The sequence below is a fragment of the Lepus europaeus genome, chromosome 3 (assembly GCF_033115175.1).
Source record: "Lepus europaeus isolate LE1 chromosome 3, mLepTim1.pri, whole genome shotgun sequence".
NCBI lineage: Eukaryota > Metazoa > Chordata > Mammalia > Lagomorpha > Leporidae > Lepus > Lepus europaeus.
The window spans coordinates 84,548,479-84,568,655 of record NC_084829.1 but is presented as its reverse complement, the minus strand read 5'-3'; the positions used below and the strand labels follow the sequence as shown (position 1 = coordinate 84,568,655).

The 20,177-nt window shown below is 38.3% G+C and overlaps 1 protein-coding gene across 11 annotated transcripts in view; it reads right to left on the bottom strand.

Annotated features, from left to right (window-relative positions):
• The window catches only part of ORC3 (origin recognition complex subunit 3), an 87,624-nt gene that overhangs the window by 43,626 nt on the left and 23,821 nt on the right, over nt 1-20,177 (bottom strand). For all 11 annotated transcript variants that reach the window (XM_062186483.1, XM_062186490.1, XM_062186484.1 and 8 more), the window contains 5 exons: nt 18,691-18,804; nt 14,571-14,704; nt 13,989-14,052; nt 4,425-4,541; nt 3,556-3,635 (listed from right to left, as the gene is read on the bottom strand). In XM_062186483.1, the coding sequence (XP_062042467.1) occupies nt 3,556-3,635; nt 4,425-4,541; nt 13,989-14,052; nt 14,571-14,704; nt 18,691-18,804 (509 nt within the window). The remainder of the gene's footprint in view (nt 1-3,555; nt 3,636-4,424; nt 4,542-13,988; nt 14,053-14,570; nt 14,705-18,690; nt 18,805-20,177) is intronic.

The following is a 20,177-nucleotide window of genomic DNA, read 5'->3' as shown; positions in this document are numbered from 1 at the left end:
GTTTCATCACATGAAAAACCAGTGATTTCTTGGGGTCAGAGTTGTTAAGTAGTGAATTTAGCCAGTGCCTTCAATTCCAGCATCCCACATCATAGCACCATTTTGAGTTCTGGCTGACTCTATTTCCAATCTACCTTCCTGCTGGTGGGCTTAGAAAGGCAGCAGCAGAAGATGCCTCAAGTATTTGGACCCCTGCCATCCATGTAGGAGACTGGGATGGAGTTCCTCACTCCTGGTTTTGGTTCTGTTTAGCTTTGGCTTCTGTGGTCATTTGGGGAATGAACCAGCAGATGGAAGACCTCTCTCTGTTTCTATTTCTTTCTCTCTCTGTCTCTCTCTCTCTCTCTCCATGAAAGAAGAACAAAGAAGAAAAGCCAATAATTTCTGGTTAAGGACTAATTATATAAACCTCTGATTGTGAGAATAAGCTATAAGGAGAAAATGACTAATCCATGAGAAATGAAAGACCTTCTAACAGAATTCTCAAGTTCTAAAAAGACATCACCATTATAAAGCAGCTTGGAGAAATATTCAAAACTCAAATCTGCAAATGTATATATATATGAAGTCTGAAAGTTAAGAAAACAAAGACAAAAGGCCTATGAAACAATCCTCACAGAGATAAACAATTTCAGATTAACAAAGCAATCTCATATGACACTAACAATGAAATAGAAGCCAAAAGTATGTTTCATATTAGATGCCATTGGAGAAGCTATTTGTACTCACAAATGGAGGTTTACTATCCAGTCTATTGGTTCCTTAGCACTCTAGACCTCCTGCATCAAAGCAATTACCACTCGATCATAGCTGCGTGTCCACCTGTCCACCTGAATCTCTTACTTTACCAAAATTCTGTGTAGGTAAAGGACCAGGGTCATCTTTGTTATTAGATGAATGGCTCAACATTTTTTGAGTGGATAAATAAGGCAATAATTATGCAATGATAAAGCATTTCATGACCTAAGGCCTTGGTGAACAGCTGCTCTAAAGCAAATGGAAGTCATGGTACCTTTTGGATACCACAGTCCTTTGAGGAACATTGTATGTCAAAATAAGGAAATTTAATTCCCGCATATGTTAGAGACAACTTTAGTAAGAAGAAATATATACAGATTTTATTGATGTACTTAAAAATATAACCCTGAGTTCACAAAAAAAGAAAGGGTTGTCAAATTTAAGTTTGATCAGATATTCTAGAGTTTTAAAAATTAATATTTTGGGGTTGGCATTGTGGCAAAGTGGGAAAAGCCACTCACTGCAATGCTGGCATCCCAAGTGGGCACTGGTTTGAGTCCTGGTTGCTCCACTTCCAATACAGCTCCCTACTAATGTGCCTAGGAAAGCAACAGAAGATAGCCCAAGTTCTTGCACCCCTGCACCCACGTGGGAGACCTGGAAAAAGCTCCTGGCTTCAGCCTGGTCCAGCCTTGCCCACTGCAGCCATTTGGGGAGTGAACCAGTAGATGGAAGATTTCTGTCTCTCTCTCTCTGTCTCTCTGTAACTCTCCCTTTCAAATAAATAAATAAATAAATAAATAACTAATATTTCGGGGCTGGCGCAATGGTGCACTGGGTTAATCCTCCGCCTGTGGCACCGGCATCCCATATGGTTGCCGATTCTAGTCCCAGTTGTTCTCTTTCAGTCCAGCTCTCTGCTATGGCCTGGGATAGCAGTGGAGGATGGCCCAAGTGCTTGGGCCCCTGCACCCGCATGGGAGACCAGGAAGAAGTACCTGGCCCCTGGCTTCGGACCGGCACAGCTCTGGCCATTGCGGCCATTTGGGGAGTGAACCAACGAAAGGAAGACCTTTCTCTCTGTTTCTCTACCTGTCAAATAAAATAAAATCTTAAAAAAAAAAGCTAATACTTCTTGGTAGGCCATCATGTGCAGCAGGTAAGATGTCACTGAGATGTCTGCATCCTGTATTACAGTGCCCAGCAAGAATCAATTGGGTGTTTGAAATAGGAATGTTTACATGAAGAGAAAGCAAGAGAAGTCTCAGAAATATTCTGGTTGAAGTAATCTTATGAATACAAGGAAATCTTACTAGGATTTTAGAAAGTGAAATAAAATACAGCCTTTCAGATTGAGTTTCCATGGGAGTTATTTTTCCAGATAGAATGAAATTAGTTTCCTATCTTACATTGCACCTGCTAGATCACTAATATTTGTGTTATTAAGTATCTGGACTTAAAGTGCTTTTCAGTGTCAATTTTCCTCCTACTGTGCCCATATTAACAAATATTCAGTTCTTAGACTTCTTTATAATATTTTTATATAAGCAATTATATCCACTGAGAAAAAATATAGAACTATGCAAAGTTTAACTCAAAACTGACTTCTCTTTCTCTTTGTCAAGTGCACATTATTTTTATCAAAGATAAAAAGTCACCATACATATAAATGAGGCCAAGGAATACAAATATTCTACCTTTAAAAGACATACTTCTTGGCCATGTGCTCTCTCGACTGGCCTGTTCCTACCTGAGAACATACTTCTATGAACGTTGCTATCCTTAGTTTCATCTCTTTGAACCCTAATTCATTATTCTGCTGGCAAAAAGGAACCAACCCATGGGCTCAAGAAGATCCTCCAGTATTCTTGCAGTGAATTTTCTTTTTGGCTGAAGGGAGTTGCAGCTGTCTCTATTTTAAAACAGTCTTAAGCAAAAGCCTTCAGGGGGGCCGGCGCTGTGGCACAGTGGGTTAATACCCTGGCCTAAAGTGCCAGCATCCCATATGGATGCTGGCTCGAGACCCGGCTGCTCCACTTCTGATCCAGCTCTCTGGTATGGCCTGGGAAAGTAGTGGAGGATGGCCCAAGTCCTTGGGCCCCTGCACCCACATGGGAGACCCAGAAGAGGCTCCTGGCTTTGGATCGGTGCAGCTCCAGCCGTTGCAGCCAACTGGGGAATGAACCATCGGATGGAAGACCTCTCTCCCTCTCTGCCACTCCTCTCTCTGTGTAACTCTTTCAAATAAATAAATAAATCTTTAAAAAAAAAAAAGTATACTTGTCAGGGATTGTACCTGTTAATAACCTAAGATAATTATATAATAATAGATAAAGAATTTATGAATTATCCAATGCTAAGGGGGAAGGCTTCAAGGGGCACTGCCTATTTCTTTTTGCTTCTAATCAAGGTCAGCAGTGACCTCCTTTACAGAGTGCATATCACCAAATAATGCTGTTCCTCCACCCAAGCAGGACAGAGCCATGGTGACCTTATCTTCCAAAATTTATTTTCCCTGCCATGATGTCAAGCTGACAGGGTCCAAATGATCCATGTCTGGGCTCTCCTCGTGTATTGTCAATATTTGACTCAACTATCACTGGGTCTCCTTTAAAGCAAGGTAAAGCTAACAAAGACATGGATGATTGCTACGTTAAAGATACCATAAGCTACAAGCATAAATTGAGATACATATAAATGTTCTTAGACACAACATGGCTACTTATGAAACTTGGCAGGCAGAGTTCTGAAGGAAGGTGTTACTGGCAGACTCAGAGCAGACCAAAAATAAAAATTAAAAAAAGAAGCCAACCCTACCTCAGTAGCTGCAACGCTGATGCATACTCCTCTGAATCCCATATGTTCTTTTCTAGACATGTGCAGTACAACTCTCTGATCTGTAAGTGAACAGCATATTCATGAGGAACCAAAAGTGGTATGCTAAGTTTACTATTCATTTGGGAAAATCATACATGGTCAACACAAACAAAATTAATGTTATTAAAACAACTATTTTATTTAGATAAGAACAGAATCAGGCTCTGTAAGAACACAATTTTCTCAAAAGTAAAATATAACTATTTGGGGACTGGCTAGTATCACTGGTTACTTTGGAAAAGGAAAATAATAAAAGTGACAAAAAGATGCTCAATGGCAGAAATTGCTTCATAAACAAGTTACTCTTATATGCTTGCATTTGATCTCCAAAGCTTGCAGTTGTGATGTGAAGATCTAGGAATGTGGACCTCTTCCATTTTCATCTATTCTACAGGTGGGTCATAAGGATTAAGGTTCTACAAAGGCCAGAACTGCAAACAGAACTACTGCTTCTGTTTAAATTCTTGGTGCAATGCAAGGTTAACCATTAGCCTTATCAAACAGATACCTTTTTCCAGTTCACTAAGAACAGAGAAGCAGCTCTCAGAATAGGAGAAAAAGAAGTTTAAAGAGGGAAAGTTTAAATGCTCCTGCACAAATACATGGTAGCACAATCACCACCACTAGGATTCATCAGAACAAAAAACATTTTAATTACTACCAATGTGTACAGCTGGAATGCATTTAGACTGTGCTGTCATTTTAAGTGGACTCATTTCCAATTCTGATGCCTGAATGCTACACAAATCAAAGGAAGAAAGCAGTAGTATCCCTACTTTATAGATTCCAAATGAGGACACCTTAGTTACCTGTCGACCCAGTGGGTACTTGGGAAGAGAAGAGGTGAAGTTATGAAGACATTTCAAAGCCAGAAAATAATTCACATGGTAAACATGCAGGTTTTCTAATAATGATTGTGTTTCCTCCTAAAAATCACAGAATGCATTATTATGTAAGTCAGTATTAAGTAAGAAGAACATAATAAAATCTACTTCATTTATATGTAATCCAGAAAACTGACAAGAGAAGATTCAAAAGTACAAACTGGGCTCCATAATTTATGAAAATTTGAAATACATATAAAATCTAGGATTAAGATGGCATTTTTTATATAACATCAAGTCTGGTGATGTTACACATCCCAAATTGATGCTGTAATTTAATCTCCTGATATCTCCAGCACTGCTACAATATTTTGGCATCCAAAATCATAAGCATGCAACAAAGCCCCTTACCTGATACTGGTTTCTTACCATAATAACAGAGACCATAATCAAAAGGTACAGTAACCTCTGGGAGAGAAAACTTTAAGTCTATTTTTACTGTAAGCTATCCCAGAGATTGCATAAAGCTATTAATTGGTTTGCCTTGATATATGCTTACACAGCTTTTAAGCATGGGGAATATTTTAGGGAAAAAAAGAACCTATTACTGAATAAAATCAGACTTCAAGAACATAATACCTATTTTCTTTTGCTTTGTGGAGTAATATAAGTAACTGGGCGATTCAATAGAACTGAGTGTCTTCCCTGATTTTAGTTAGATGAAAGAGAGAAATAATTTACATAGTACACAGCATTGCTGCACACTCAAGGAACTATGCCACAGAGTAAGTGAAAAGAGGAACTGATCATTTTTCTCCCTGGTAGTCTTAGTTCGTTCATATTTCTCACTGTGTGGTACATCCTGTGCTGAGTAGGGTTCCAGTGTTTAAAAATGTTTGGGTGATAGCAGTAAGTTTTGTTCCCAGACTACATTGCAGACTATTTCATCTGATACCCAACTGACAAACTGAGGTCTGCTTCCAGCACTGGGGAACAAAACTGGCTACGTTGGAATCAGTGAGTGGAGGTCTGTTAAGTCTTTTTAAGGGATTCTTAAGGAGTAACTCCAACTATCTAAGACCTTTGTCTTGTGGTCTGACTTCAGAAAATAATCCGCACGTAACATTCCACTGCTCCCTGTATGTGTCGTTCTCAGTTGCAACAGTACACATCACAAACGACTGACATTTCCACATAACCTGTCTTCTAAGTTCTCTGTCTTACTGAGATCCATAACTGCAAATGGCTTCACTTAACCACCATTCCTAATGCACTTTGTGGACACTATTACAGAACTTAAAACCTATAAAAGGTTTAGATGTAAGAGGAAATTTCCCACTTAATACCTAACAGCAGGATCACACATGCAAAGTCAAAGCATACCGAAACATTAATCTTACTTTCCACTCAAGTTTTCCTTAGGCATCTCTTCTGCACACTAGTCATAGTTGCCATCAATTTACTTCATAATTGTGTCTAGGATGATTCTTTTCAACACTATGCCTAGAAATACTCAATATTGGGGCCGACATTGTAGCGTAGCGGGTAAAGCCACCCTTTGCAGTGCTTGCATCCCATAAGGGTGCCGGTTTGAGACCTGGCTGCTCCACTTCCAATCCAGCTCTCTGTTATGGCCTGGGAATGAAGCAGAAGACGGCCCAAGTCCTTGGGCCCCTGCACCCATGTGAGACCCAGAGGAAGCTCCTGGCTCCTGGCTTCAATAGGCATGGCTCCAGCCACTGCGGCCAAGTGAGGAGCGAACCAGAGGATGGAGGACCTTTCTCTGCCTCTCCTTCTCACTCTGTGTAACTGACTTTCAAATAAAAAAAAAAATTTTTTTTAAAAAAGAGAAATATTTGTTATTCCCCAGAGATAGCCTTCTCCATTCTTCTTGAAATGTAAGACTCTGGGTATTTACAGATTTTTGACACATACACACAACAGAACAATCTCTCTCCTATGAGAAAACCACAGCAAATATATAGTAGCTTCCTCGCTCTACCTCCAATATGGAAAACCTGCTCCAACCTCAGGTCCTTTCCACTTGCCATCTTAGAATTCTTTCTTCACATACTCCTTTTTTTAAAAAATGTTTTTTAAAGATTTTATTTATTTGAGAGGTAGAGTTACAGATAGTGAGAGGGAGAGATAGAGAGAAAGGTCTTCCATCCTAGGGTTCACTCCCCAGTTGGCCACAACGGCCTGAGCTGCACTGATCCGAAGCCAGGAGCCAGGTGCTTCTTCAGGGTCTCCCACGCGGGTACAGGGGCCCAAGGACATAGGCCACCCTCTGCTGCTTCCCCAGGCCATAGCAGAGAGCTGAATGGGAAGAGGGCAGCCAGGACTAGAACTGGCACCCATATGGGATGCCAGCACCGCAGGCAGAGGACTAACCTACTGCGCTACGGAGCCAGCCTCTCTCCATATACTCTCATGGCAAGCTCTGTAACTTCCTTTAGGTTTACACTCAAACTTCACCTTCTCATAGTAAGGCCATTAGCTAAAATTTCAACTTCACTCCCCATGCTCATCGAACTTTATCTTTCCCTTCTCTGCTTTACTGTTTTCTTCTTAACAGTATCATTAGCACAGATATTTAGCTTACTCTTGTCTCCTAGATAGAATGTAACATCCACGAAGGCAGAGGCTTTGTCTGTTTTGTTCATTTCTGTATTCTCAGGATCAATTAAAAACTGGTACATAACAGGCATTCACAAAATATTTTTGAATGAACTAGTGTATTAATAAATGAAGGCCAATATGTATCTTTCAGATAAGACCAATTTGTCTTGTTGGATGTCGCCTAGATTTCTCAATTTTTCAAAAGAAAACAAAAGTCTGAATTTGTAACCAAAATATCTCAATTTGTAAATTTTGGCTCTGATTTTTTAAGAAATGGTATGGACCTAAACAAGAACATACTTACACTAGACTACTAGTTGCCACTCATGTGTAATATACTCTTAAGTCAGTCAACTCCAACCTTATCAATTCTATATAAAATTCATATAAAAATCATTTGTATGTTGTTTACTTATATGACATGGCCTAACTATCAAGTTACAGTTCTTCTATTTAAAGAAGAAGCCAATATGTATATAAAACTTAAATATATAGGTAAAGAAAAAAATGATTAGAATTACATTTGCCATGCTTTTGCAATGACTTCTTATATCTACAGTATTTACCACTTGTGTGTCAAGAATTATATGCACAGGGATAAACAGTGACCTCAAGATTTAAAAATAAATAAATAAAAAGGCATGTAAAAACTGCACAGTTCAACGAATTTGCTGTTCTTTAAAAGCTGATAAAACAGATTATATTGATTTTAGGATTAAGAGGCATCAGCTAGGAATACACTTTCTAATTTATTATCTTGCTACAACTAAGCCTTCTTTTTCTGATTAGTGAGAAGCATATTAGAGCTTTGTAACAGAGTGCCAAATCAAAGCTTTCTTTCAGCTCTTACATGGCCTGAGTGCTGGTCTTCTCATCTGTCTCTGCCTTTTGTTCTCTGTATTCCTACTAAAGCGGTTTAGATCAGAAGCACTTGATGAAAGGTTTGGATTTAAATTGCCAATTCCTGACACACTAGGCTAATCCTTGCTCATCTGATTGTTTGACAGACTGCAGCTGTTTCCCTTTTTCCTTCTCTTTTCCAATGATCATTTTTTAAAAAATAGATTTCCTCCTCCTTCTGCCCTTTCCCTCTGTCCAAAGAAAAAGATAGAGGTGAGGGCAAAGGTGAAAGGTAAGCCTCCACTAAACCTGTAAACTAATTTTGTCCTTTTGTTCATGAATCACCATGATAAGCCCACAGATGCTGAAAAGAAGTCTTTGCCCTATCATGAACTGAAATAGTTCATTTCCTCTCTCTGGGCGACAGTTCTTCATTTGTAAAATGAGGGTGCTGAATCAGGTAATCTTTCTAATAGGCAGTAGTCTGCTATAATCCTAAAATTTAGTTAGACAAATAGGCATAGACATGAAACATTAACAAGTCAGAATAATAAAAGTCCAGCTGTCAATTCAGGGTACTAACTATTTTACATAGCATGGAGCTTAGTCTGTAAATTCTGAAATAAGGAAGATTTGAATATGAATATATAAACTGATTTTCTTAAATAACGTACACAGAAGTCGTTTCCTAAGCCCCCTACAAATTACCTTCACTATTAACTTGTCACAATATTTCAAAACCCTATCTCTGACTTCTCAAACATGTTTATGTCAGCTTATACTAATTCTCAATGATGTTTCGTATACAAAGTGCATGGGCTTTGACATCAAGCCTGGGTATTAAAGCCAGACTTTCCATTTACTAATTGTGACATGTTAGACAGGCAAGTTACTTAACCCTTTGTGAATTTCATGCATACAAAGGGAAAAAACATCTGTCTTAGGTGGTTGCTATGTCTCACAATGAGACATAAAAAATACCTACTAATTGGGAAGAGCTATTAATATTCCCCCATCTCTCCCAACATTTGTACTTATCAGAATATTCCACTAATTAAGAACCTGTTCCCAGCATTTCAAGGCCCAATGTTTTTTAAATATCAGAAACTTATGCAAATAGGACATGTTGCCACAATCTTCAAAGCTCTCCATAAAATCTGACTTAAACAAAATTTCAAACACAATAAAAATTACATTTTATGTAATTATGGTGCATTTGAATATTCTGCATAAGGCCCTTTAGACAGCTTAGTTTTTCATGAAATATATTTTCACAAATTAAATGTTTTAAAAGTTAACAAAGGTCAACGGTTTGATTACCAAAGCAACACTATGGGGCAAAACAAGGTAAAACATCTCTGATCCTGCTTGTACATCTAAAACCTATAGTTACGCTTCCAATCACATGGTAATGTCAAGGAGGATCTGATTAGTACACGCTGCATACATGTACTGAAATGTAGCTCATAAATATATAAATTATTACTAATTTAAAATTTTTAAAGATAAAGCCATAACTTAAAAACGAAATAAAATCTATACTTGTCTACCATGCTAGCTTACATATCTTCAATTAAACCTAATTTAGTGCCAAATCTAATTTATCCTAACTTTTTAAAAAGGGATTTTTTTTTTTAAAGATGTATTTTATTTATTTGAAAGACAGAGTTAGAGAGAGAGGTGGAGACAGAGAGAGAGGTCTTCCATGCGCTAGTTCACTCCCCAGATGACCGCAATGGCCGGAGCTGTGTGGTCCGAAGCCAGGAGCCAGGAGAATCTTCTAGGTCTCCCACGTGGGTGTAGGGGCCCAAGGGCTTGGGCCATCTTCCACTGCTATCCCAAGCTATAGCAGAGAGCTGGATCGGAAGAGGAGCAGCTGGGACCAGAACCAGCGTCCATATGGGATGCAGGTGCTTCAGGCCAGGGCTTTAACCCGCTGCGCTACAGCGCCAGACCCAAAAAGGGATCTTATTGTCAGAAAAAATTATTACTAACTTGTTTAGTCAAGCAAATAAAAGCACAGCATTGTAGAGCCAAAAGGAACCACAGATTATGTGGTTGGAGTGGGCCTAGCTGTTAGGAAATCTGTTGGAACACTCAGATATCATATTGGAATTCCTGGATTCCATTTGTGGGTTTCCTCCCAATTTGATTCCTACTTATGAGCACCTAGGAGACAGCAGATGATGGCTTCAGTAGTTAGGTCCATAACAACTACTTAGATTGGGTTCCTGGCTTCAGCCTAGCCTACCCCAGCCCTGGCTGTTGCAGGCATTTGAAAAGTGAACCAACAGAAGGAAGCTTTCTCTCTCTGCCCATCAAATAAAATAAAGATGAAATTTAACTATAGATTTGGAAGCTGTGGAGTCATCAGAAATTTGATTAATGGCAGCCTGTACAAGATTAAACTTAGAACTTAATTGTCACGTGCCGGAGTAGACATTTTGGTCTACAAAACTGGGGACACCCTACTGAGAAATGAGAAACTGTATAGGACTTTCAGCTACACAAGACCTTAGTTTAAAATTCCTAGAGAATCTTCTACAAATGCACATGGTTCAGTCTGCTGAATCTGTTGATTGTGAGTATACTTTTAAAAAACCCATTCCTGAAGGTTTTTAGTTACAAAGCTAGCATACTGTTTGAAGTGGTATCTATGAAATTAATGGTCCATACTTTTGAGGGAGCTAAGTGTTTTGTTTTGTTTTGTTTTGGTAATGAGTCCAGCAAGAGGATAACTGAAATGAATCATTTTTTAGGTTGGGTCTTGAGAAAAGGACAAAGGGCAACAAAAATCAATGCTTCCTTCTAGGGAGGCAGTGAGTTCAGCGATTCTGAGTGGTCTCCAAACCAGCAGCATCAGCAGCATCTGGGATCTTACTAGAAATGCAAATCCTTAGGCCCCTCCCAGAGCTATGAAATCAGAAAAGATGGGGCTGGAGCTCAGAAACCTATTTTAACAAGCCCTCTGGGTAACTGTGATACACAATGAAGTTTGAGAACCACTGATTTAGTTCATCAAGAAAGAACAAAGTAGATTTTTAAGGCAGAAACATCAAATGTTAAGAGTATGAGGGGCAGGCGCTGGGGTGCAGCAGGTTAATCCTCTGCCTGCAGTGCCGGCATCCCATATGGGCACCGGTTTTAGTCCCGGCTGCTCCTCTTCCCATCCAGCTATCTGCTATGGCCTGGGGAAGTAGCAGAGGGTGGCCTATGTCCTTGGGCCCCTGTACCCGCGTGGGAGACCCTGAAGAAGCACCTGGCTCCTGGCTTCGGATCAGTGCAGCTCAGGCCGTTGTGGCCAACTGGGGAGTGAACCCTAGGATGGAAGACCTTTCTCTCTATCTCTCCCTCTCACTATCTGTAACTCTACCTCTCAAATAAATAAATATGTAAATCTTAAAAAAAAAAAAAAGGAAAATGAATTTCTCTGGAGTTTACTCTGAGGTCTATCTCTACTCTAGGGTCTCTCTCCTAGAAACAACCTGAATATGGCAAATGGGTACAAAATGATAAGCTCTAGAATAGGCAGGTCTATATAACAATATAAGACAATATAATAGTTTTCTACGTATTCATATTGATATCTTAATTTTTTGATAATAGGGAAAACACATAATAGTACAATATTATTTACATGAATAAATTTTCATGTTATATTTGTTTTCAACTCACTTTAAGATGCCAAATAAACCTTGAGTATCACTATCCCTTAGAGGAACTCATACTAAGACTGATTATCCCATTTTACAGATACGGAAATTGAGGCTTAATGTAAATAAAGTGATTTTCTTAAGTGCACACAACTAATGAGCAGCTGGAGTTCAAATGCAAGATTTCTGAGGTCAGGAAGAGGATTTTGCTCTACATCATGCAGTACTATATCACTGATTACCCTATATTTCTACAAAACTATGGAAACATAAGCATAATGATTAAACATTCCAAGATACTTTTACTCTAAATCAGAAAAATTAAGACACACTGATTAATATTTTCCATAGACATCCTTTGTCTTTTGAATTCAGCAAGCAACCTGCAGATAACTTTTCCACAGCAAAGATATAAATGTTTATGCTCCTCCATATTTCTCACTAAGTCTCAAGAAAATATGCCCTTAAATGACAAAACATGCAATTCTAAATACAGTAAGGATAATAACAAACAGTCCTGATAATGTAACAAGTACAATATCAATAAATCCTTTAGAAGTATCTAAAATCACTGAAAAAGATACATGGCAAGCTATTTTTCTAAGACTAGCATAGACATTCTCTCCCTTTATCATATCAATGATTAAAGGGCACTCTAAAAAATCTATTCCTGGCTTCCAAAAATACAATGACTGAAAATTCTAGCAGGAAATATACCTGGAAATTCGCTGATTCACCAGACAGCTAATCTGGCTAACTGTAAAATACTCAGTAAACATGTACCTATCCTTTCTCACCACCAGTTTTTTTTTTTTAAATTAATTTATTTATTTGAAAGTTAGTGTTACACAGAGAGAGGAGAGGCAGAGAGAGAAAGAGGTCTTCTATCCGACGATGGCTCACTCCCCAACTGGCCTCAACAGTTAGAGCTATGCCTATCTGAAGCCAGGAGCCAGGCGCTTCCTCTGGGTCTCCCATGCAGGTGCAGGGGCCCAAGGACTTGGGGCCATCTTTTACTGCTTTCCCAGGCCATAGCAGAGAGCTGGATCAGAAGTGGAGCAGCCGGATCTTGAACTGGCGCCCATATGGGATGCAGGTGCTTCAGGCCAGGGCATTAACCCGCTGCGCCACAGCGTGGGACCCTGTCACATGTTTTTAAATTTCCTCTCTTCTGAAATAGCCTGCATTGGGGACTGAGGACTTTCTATACTGGTCTGAAAAGGCTATGAAGATTATTAAAATAATTAGTGAACCCAGCTTAGAAGTGGTTTTATATTACGGCACAGTATGGATTCTACAATGGATATAATGTTTAATAAAACCCATTAGCAATAATTTTTGAGACCTCACAAAGGAAGTAAATTAGTATTGAGAACTATACAGAACACATGACTTCAAGATCTAGTATTCTTTTGTTCAAAATTTGAAAATAGTATTTATCACCAAAATACACGGGCTTACCTTCAAGCTCATCTAAATTTCACTAAAATTTTCTAACAACTTCTTCCTTTAAAAGACACAAGGAGTATGAAAATAAAGGAAACTATGTATTTCTAAATGTCCATCAATAAGACTTATTACGTAAAATTAAGCTCCTTGTATATTCATACAATACAATTATGTCACTTTTATTTTACTCATAATGAACAAAGTGCAGAATCGTGTGTACAATACATTAATCTTTTGTAAGAAAGGAAGAAACTTCAGATATATATATAATTACTTGTATATATGGATATGATCTCTAGAAATGATACAGAAGAAACTAGTAACACTTGTATTCAGAGAAGGGGAAACAGGTAGTTGGAAGACAGAGGTGAAAGGAAACCTTATGACTAAATCTTGCTGTGTCTTTTTAATTATGTATTGTGTCCAACCATTACTTATTTGAGAAAGAAAACACCCTTGTTTTGCTATTTGCTATGTTGTATGATTGATAATTTTCTAACCTCATTACTTCTTTCCAGGTATCACATTATCAATATATAATGATAGGCATCTTCAAGGCAAATCAGTATCTGCTTAGCAATGGGTGCCTGGCTTTCATGTATTTATTTATGAAACCTTTAAAAGAACATTAAAATGAGATTGCCAGCAGATTCCTAAACTGTTAGTGGAAAGAGAGCCATACAGCAGATCTCAGAGATCTAAAAGTGCTTTCAAAACAGACTGCAGGAGCAAGCCAGTGTTCTAGTTAATAATTTTACTTGATTAAAAAAAAAAAAAAAAAACCTCTCTTTTAGAGTTGAGATGCTATGATTTTAATATTCATATTCTGAACTGATAATCAAGATGTAGTCCTTCATTGTATAAATATTAGAATGTATAGCTATGTTTTATAAAATTGACTCAATACATGATATATGCATATTCTTTTTCCTGAAAGGAAAGACAAGAGAACGAAACTGAAACAGACTCACACTCACATTCCTACCTTCAAAAATCTTTCATTGGTCAACAGTGCAACTTGCTTTTCTGATGCTTGCTTTTCCACATACCTAAAATTTTTACCATCCCATACACAAAAAGAGAAAGTTAAAAATTCTACATATTTGAATAGCATAATGGAAAAAATAACTACTAGAATGATGGCCACATTTCCAAAAATAAATTCAAGGTGACAGTCATAGTTTAAGAGTAATTTTTAACTTCTTAAATCAGCTGTACTTATAGTCCTGGGTCTAATTACGAAGACCATACCTCCCAGAAATAGGAAATGTTATTTCTAAAAAGTAAGTCTGGCCTATAGCCAAACCACCCTAAAAGTGCCTGATCGTGCCTAAAAAGTAAGTCTGGGGAACCTCCAAATTATAGCCTCCTATAAAAATATATTTTATGCCAAATTTTCAAATCCATCAAGGAAATCCCACAATTAACAATGGAATAGTTTAGTATCACTCTAAATAAAATTAAAAGGCTATTATTCCTTTTCCAACCTCAAAAATAACTGGATGTGATCCCTTAATTTGCTGTAAACTCTATACAAGATGTGTTAAATATGTATTTTTCCTTTTACCTCCGAAATGATGGGAGACGTCGAATGTTTTCACATTGATTAGCTGATAAAAAATTTATCCTTCTCTTGGCTTCTGGGAGATTACAGCACAGAACACTTAGGGGCTGGGAATAAAAATGCTCTAATAGAGAAAGCTGAAAGAAATGTGAAGATATATTTATTACATTTTGGCAGTAAATCTTTTGCTTTATGTCTGTTCAATTTTAAGTTCATTTTCTAAAGAGCAAAAGGATTATGGTGTTAATATATTTAATAATGTCACAATAACACTGCCAACAACACATAAATGGGATTTATACCTCTAAAAGTTTAAGGCTGTATTATGTGGACAAGTTCACAAAATGGTAATCTCTGAAATACAAACTAAACAAAACTAATATACATGGATAGATTACCATCTGCAGAAGCAACTCATAATAGTTATAAATGTGGTATGGATGGGAAAATGGGATGAGACCTAAATATCTAGGTCCTAAGTATTTAGGAAGCCAGCAACCTAAAATCAGCGAAACAGGGGCCAGTGTTGGGCTCAGTGAGCTAAGCTGCTGCCTGCAACACTGGCATCCCATATTGGAGCACTAGCAGCTCTATTTCCAATCCACCTCCCTACTGATGAGCTTGGGAAAGCAGCAGACAATGGCCCAAATACTTGGGCCCCTACAACCCTTGTGGGAGACCCAGATGGAGCTCTAAGCTCCTGGCTTTGGCCTGGACCAACCCTACCATTGCAGCTATCTGGCGAGTGAACCAGCAGATGGAGGACAACTCTTTCTCTCTCTGCCTTTCAAATCAATAAATAAATCTTTAAATAAATAAAATAAAATAAAATAAAATCAGTGCAAAAAAACTGGTCAGTTGTAATAAATAAAGGGGCTGGCACTCTGGCCTAGCAGGTAAGGCTGCCGCCTATGGTGCTGACATCCCGTATGGGTGCAGATTGGAGTCCTGGCTGTTCCACTTCCAATCCAGCCCCTGGCTGGTGTGCTTAGGAAAGTAGCTAAAAATGGCCCAGGTCCTTGGATCCCTATACCCATGTGGAAGACCTGGAGGAAGTTCCTGGCTCCTGGCTTCAGTCTAGCCCAGCTCTGGCTGACGAGGCCATTTTGGAGTGAATCAGAAGATGGAAGATCTCTATCTCTGTCTCTTGTTTTTCTCTCTGTAACTCTGCCTTTCAGGTGGATAAATAAGTCTCTAAAAAGAAAAATGCTACAATGGTAGAAGCTACGGCAACTGATAGCAAAGAATAATGAAAATTTAGCTTTTCTTTTTAAATTTTTCTATTTTTTAAATATTTATTTATTTATTTGGAAGGCAGAGTTACAGACACAGAGAGATCTTCCATCTGATGGTTTACTCCTCAAATGGCTGCAATAGCCAGGGCTGGGCCAGGAAAAAGCCAGGGTCCTGTAGCTTCATCTGGGTCTCTCACATGGGGGCAGGGGTCCAAGCACTTGGGCTCTCTTCCAAAGCTTTCCCCAGGTGCATTACCAGGAAGCCAGATCGGAAGTGGAGCAGACAGGACTCGAACTGGCACCCTTATGGGATGATAACATCGTAGGTGGTGGCTTAACTCAGTATGCTACATTGTTGGCCCCAATTTAACTTTTCACATTTGGTTTTATTTCATGGAAGAAAACTTGGTACAGTTATCTGGTAGATATAAGTATTCCAATAATGGAATACCGTGGTCTACACAATGGGAAAGGAACGATTTTCCAAATTTTAACATGCAAGATATAGATCACCAAACTATCCAAATGTTCCTTATCCTAGTTCTAAGCAACTTTCTCAAGAAAGTTTTGTTTTCCTAGATAATCTTGAAACCAGAAAGGCAGTTCCTTAGTGGAGAAAATACATTCTAACACTGGAAAACAGCATTTCCTACCACAAACTAATAAATTAATATTTTACGTTATATATCAATCTTAAAATATTGGTCACCATGAATCAGTAATGTTGAGCTTTATCTGTCTTAGGTGAACTGATAATGAATTGCTGAGCTGATAGAGCTGAGAACAAGATATCCAAGATGACAGGAAATGGCCCAAATAGTCCATTTGTGAAGGCTGTAGGCAAAGGGGCCTGCCAAACTTATAAACAAGTACAAATTAGACTGTAACTGCTCATGTCAAGTACCAATGTCCAATCCATTTGCCAATCTAAAGCTTGTGTGTCACCTTGCTCCTTTCTTACACATCTTATTTCCTTATTGGTTAGGATCTGTTAATTCCGTCTCATCCTCCAATTTGTTTTCTCTTCTCCAGTTCCACTATCACGCTGATTCTTTTCACAGATTTCCTTTCCTCTACTTTTGTCTTTCCCTGGAATAGTCTGCTATCGGCCTAGCTAGTTCCTATAATTTGGGATACAATTCCATCCTGTGCAATACCTTGGAATGCTTCTTTTACAAAACTGACTACTCTGTGGATTGGTTTACTCTTCTAATTCGCTCACTGAACAATGTGCACATTGAAGGCAAAGGCTTATTTTCCTTCTGCCTCCAAGGGTCAGCATAATGCTGGGCTTATAGGAGGCTCTCAATAAATTTTCATCAGTGAGTGAATGAATGAATGAAAGAAGTAATTTAGGAGGTTATTAACTATATCTAAATCATTAATTTCATAAACTGCTAAGGTAAATGTTTTCTTCCTTTAAAATATTCTTTAGGGGCTGGCACCATTGTGAAGCAGGTTAAGCTGCCCACCTGTCACACATTCCCTATAGGCACTGGTTCAAGTGCCTGCTGCTCCACATTTGATCCAACTCCCTTATCAATCGCCTGGGAAAGCAGCAGAAGATGGATCAAGTGCTTAGGTCCTGTACCCACGTGGGACACCTGGATGGAGTTCTAGGCTCCTGGCTTTGGCCTGGCCCAGGTCCAGCCACTGCAGCCATTTAGGGAGTAAACCAGCAGAAAGAAGATTTTTCTTTCTCTGTCTCTCCCTTTCTTTCTGTAAACTGTCTTTCAAATAAATTAAAAACAAAACAAAACAAAACACTCTTTTTAAAAAGTCAATGCTAGGGATGGAGGGTAGAGTGGGAGATATTATGCTTCCAAAACTGTATATATGAAATACATGAAATTTGTTCCCTTTATACAAATAAAAATTTTTTAAAAAATAATAAATTAACAAAAATAAAACCCATCTAAGCCAAATGCATACAAAATAAATAAAATATATTTGCAGGTTGTAAAAAAAAAGTCAATGTGGAAAAAAAATAAGGATACAGATTACCCATAAAAACCATTGCAGTTTTTTTATGTAGAGGAAGAATATATGTGAGAAATAATTTAAAACCTTCAAGGCACTACACAAACATACTAGCATATTGTATTCTGGCACTGAAGGTTACTAATATCTGCCATGAACTTGATAAATGTACTTGACAAATGGTATGTGTTCACAAGGTCTATGTTTTGCTAAAAGATAACTTAGGTAGTGGTCAAGAAAGGGCAGTAATTTTAACCTTTGACCAATTGGAGAATGGGTTCTTTGTTAAGACTGAGAAGATGTTATAAAGCTAAATTCAAGAATTAGCTTCTGGCAATTTGTGAAACCCTGGTGAACATACATTTTCCATATATAAGAATAAATACAAATGAATACACATGACTACACACTCACACACACATACATGTTTAGGGGACATAAAACTACATTCTACAATCTACTTTTGTGTGGCTCAGGAACTAAAAACGTGGTTTTTTTTTTAAACATCTTTAAATGGTTATGAAAGCAGTAGCAATAGTAACGACCAAAGCAAGCAGGAAAAGCTGAGAAGATTTACTGTTCGGCACATTACAGAAGTATGTTGACCCCTTAGATATGGTATTTCATGGGTAAAGTACATAAACTTTTGTCAGATTCTCAACAGCCAAAAATTACTGGAATGGTAAGAGGTCTTTTCAATCACTGATATCCTAATTATTACCTATATTTTACTATAGGGTAACAAAGGAACAGCAGAATCTAGAATAAAATAACTTGAATTTTCACATTCTACATTGTGAAATTTAAGGCACTTAAAATGCCTTAATTATTGCAATACACAGACTGAAATAACATACAAGTTATTTAGAATTAGTTGTTGATTTTTAAAACCACTAGTATCTTCTTACCTGAAGTCCTTTTATAAAGTTTTGAATTGAGAAATCATGATACAAAAAGATGTTGGTCAAAACCTGTAACACTTTTTCATTTACTTTAAAGGGAAAGTGAGTTGTAAGAAGTAGCTGAAAGAGATGGGGCAAGGGCAAATTCCTTGTTAATATTTATTCCTTATAAATATGAAGTATAAATAATTAAGCAAAAAATGCTACTATGACACAGTAAATATGAAAGCTGTAACACAAAGTAGCTATTTTTAGGTGAAATATTAACTGAAATTTTAAGTTCAATCATATAACAATAATAATAAAAAGCTATTCATACTACATGTTCACAACTCTCCGCCATATTTAATTTTTAAAAAGACTGCCTGTGGGATCGGTGCTTTGGCGTAGCGGGTAAAGCTGCCACCTGCAGTGCCTGCATCCCATATGGGCACTGGTTTGAGACCTGGCTGCTCCACTTCTGATCCAGCTCTCTGCTATCACCTCGGAAAGCAGTAGAAGATGGCACAAGTTATTGGGCCCCTGCACCTGCGTGAGAGACCAGGAGGAAGATCCTGGCTTCGGAACGGCGCAGTTCCGGCCATTGTGGCCAATTGGGGAGTGAACCAGAGGATGGAAGACCTCTCTCTGCCTCTCCTTCTCTCTCTGTGTAACTCTTTCAAATAGATAAATAAATCTTTAAAAAAAAAAAAAAAAAAAGACTGCCTGATAACTGTATAAACATTTCCCCCGACCAGAAGCCAGCAAAGAATTTGCAGTTGGTAATTTCTATTAGCAGATTTCTTTTTCACTCCTACTGATTCAAAGACTGAAGAACAACATACTATGTACTGCTGAATGCCAAACACAAAATTTACTAATGTATATTTTTTTAAATGCAGAATAGCTGAATTTGTTATTACTTGGTTAATTTTCAGTGGCCTTTAGAGAGGTTTTACATCTGAAAACGGACAGTCAGGGGCAGAGTTAGCCTACAAATTAGGAGGCTGGCCTCCCGCATCAGAGTTTGTGGGTTCAGTATCTGGCTCCAGCTCCTGATTCAGCTTCCTGTTAATGCTGACCCTGGGAGGCAGCAATGATGGTTCAAGAACTTGAGTTCTTGCTACCTACTTGGTAGACCTAGATGAAGTTTCTGGCTCCAGGCATTTAGGGAGTCAATTATTGCTGTCTTGGAAAGACAGATGGACGGACGGATGGAAGGAAGGAAGGGAGGGAGGGAGGAGGGAAGAGAGTGAGTTAACGAGGAGAAAATAGAAGAGGGGAGGGGAGGGGAGTGCAGGAGAGAGGTGAGGCAAGGAGAGAAAAGTCATATTAGGCTTAGTGTAGAAGGTCAACAGAATTTCACTACAACCACTTTTAAATACTGTAACAGGAAAAATTTTCCTAGGTGTTTGGAATAGCAGCTTAAGTTGTTGCTTGGGAAGCCCACTTTCTATATAGCGGTGAATGGTTCAAGTCCTGGGTATTCTGCTTCCAATTCAGCTTCCAATGCA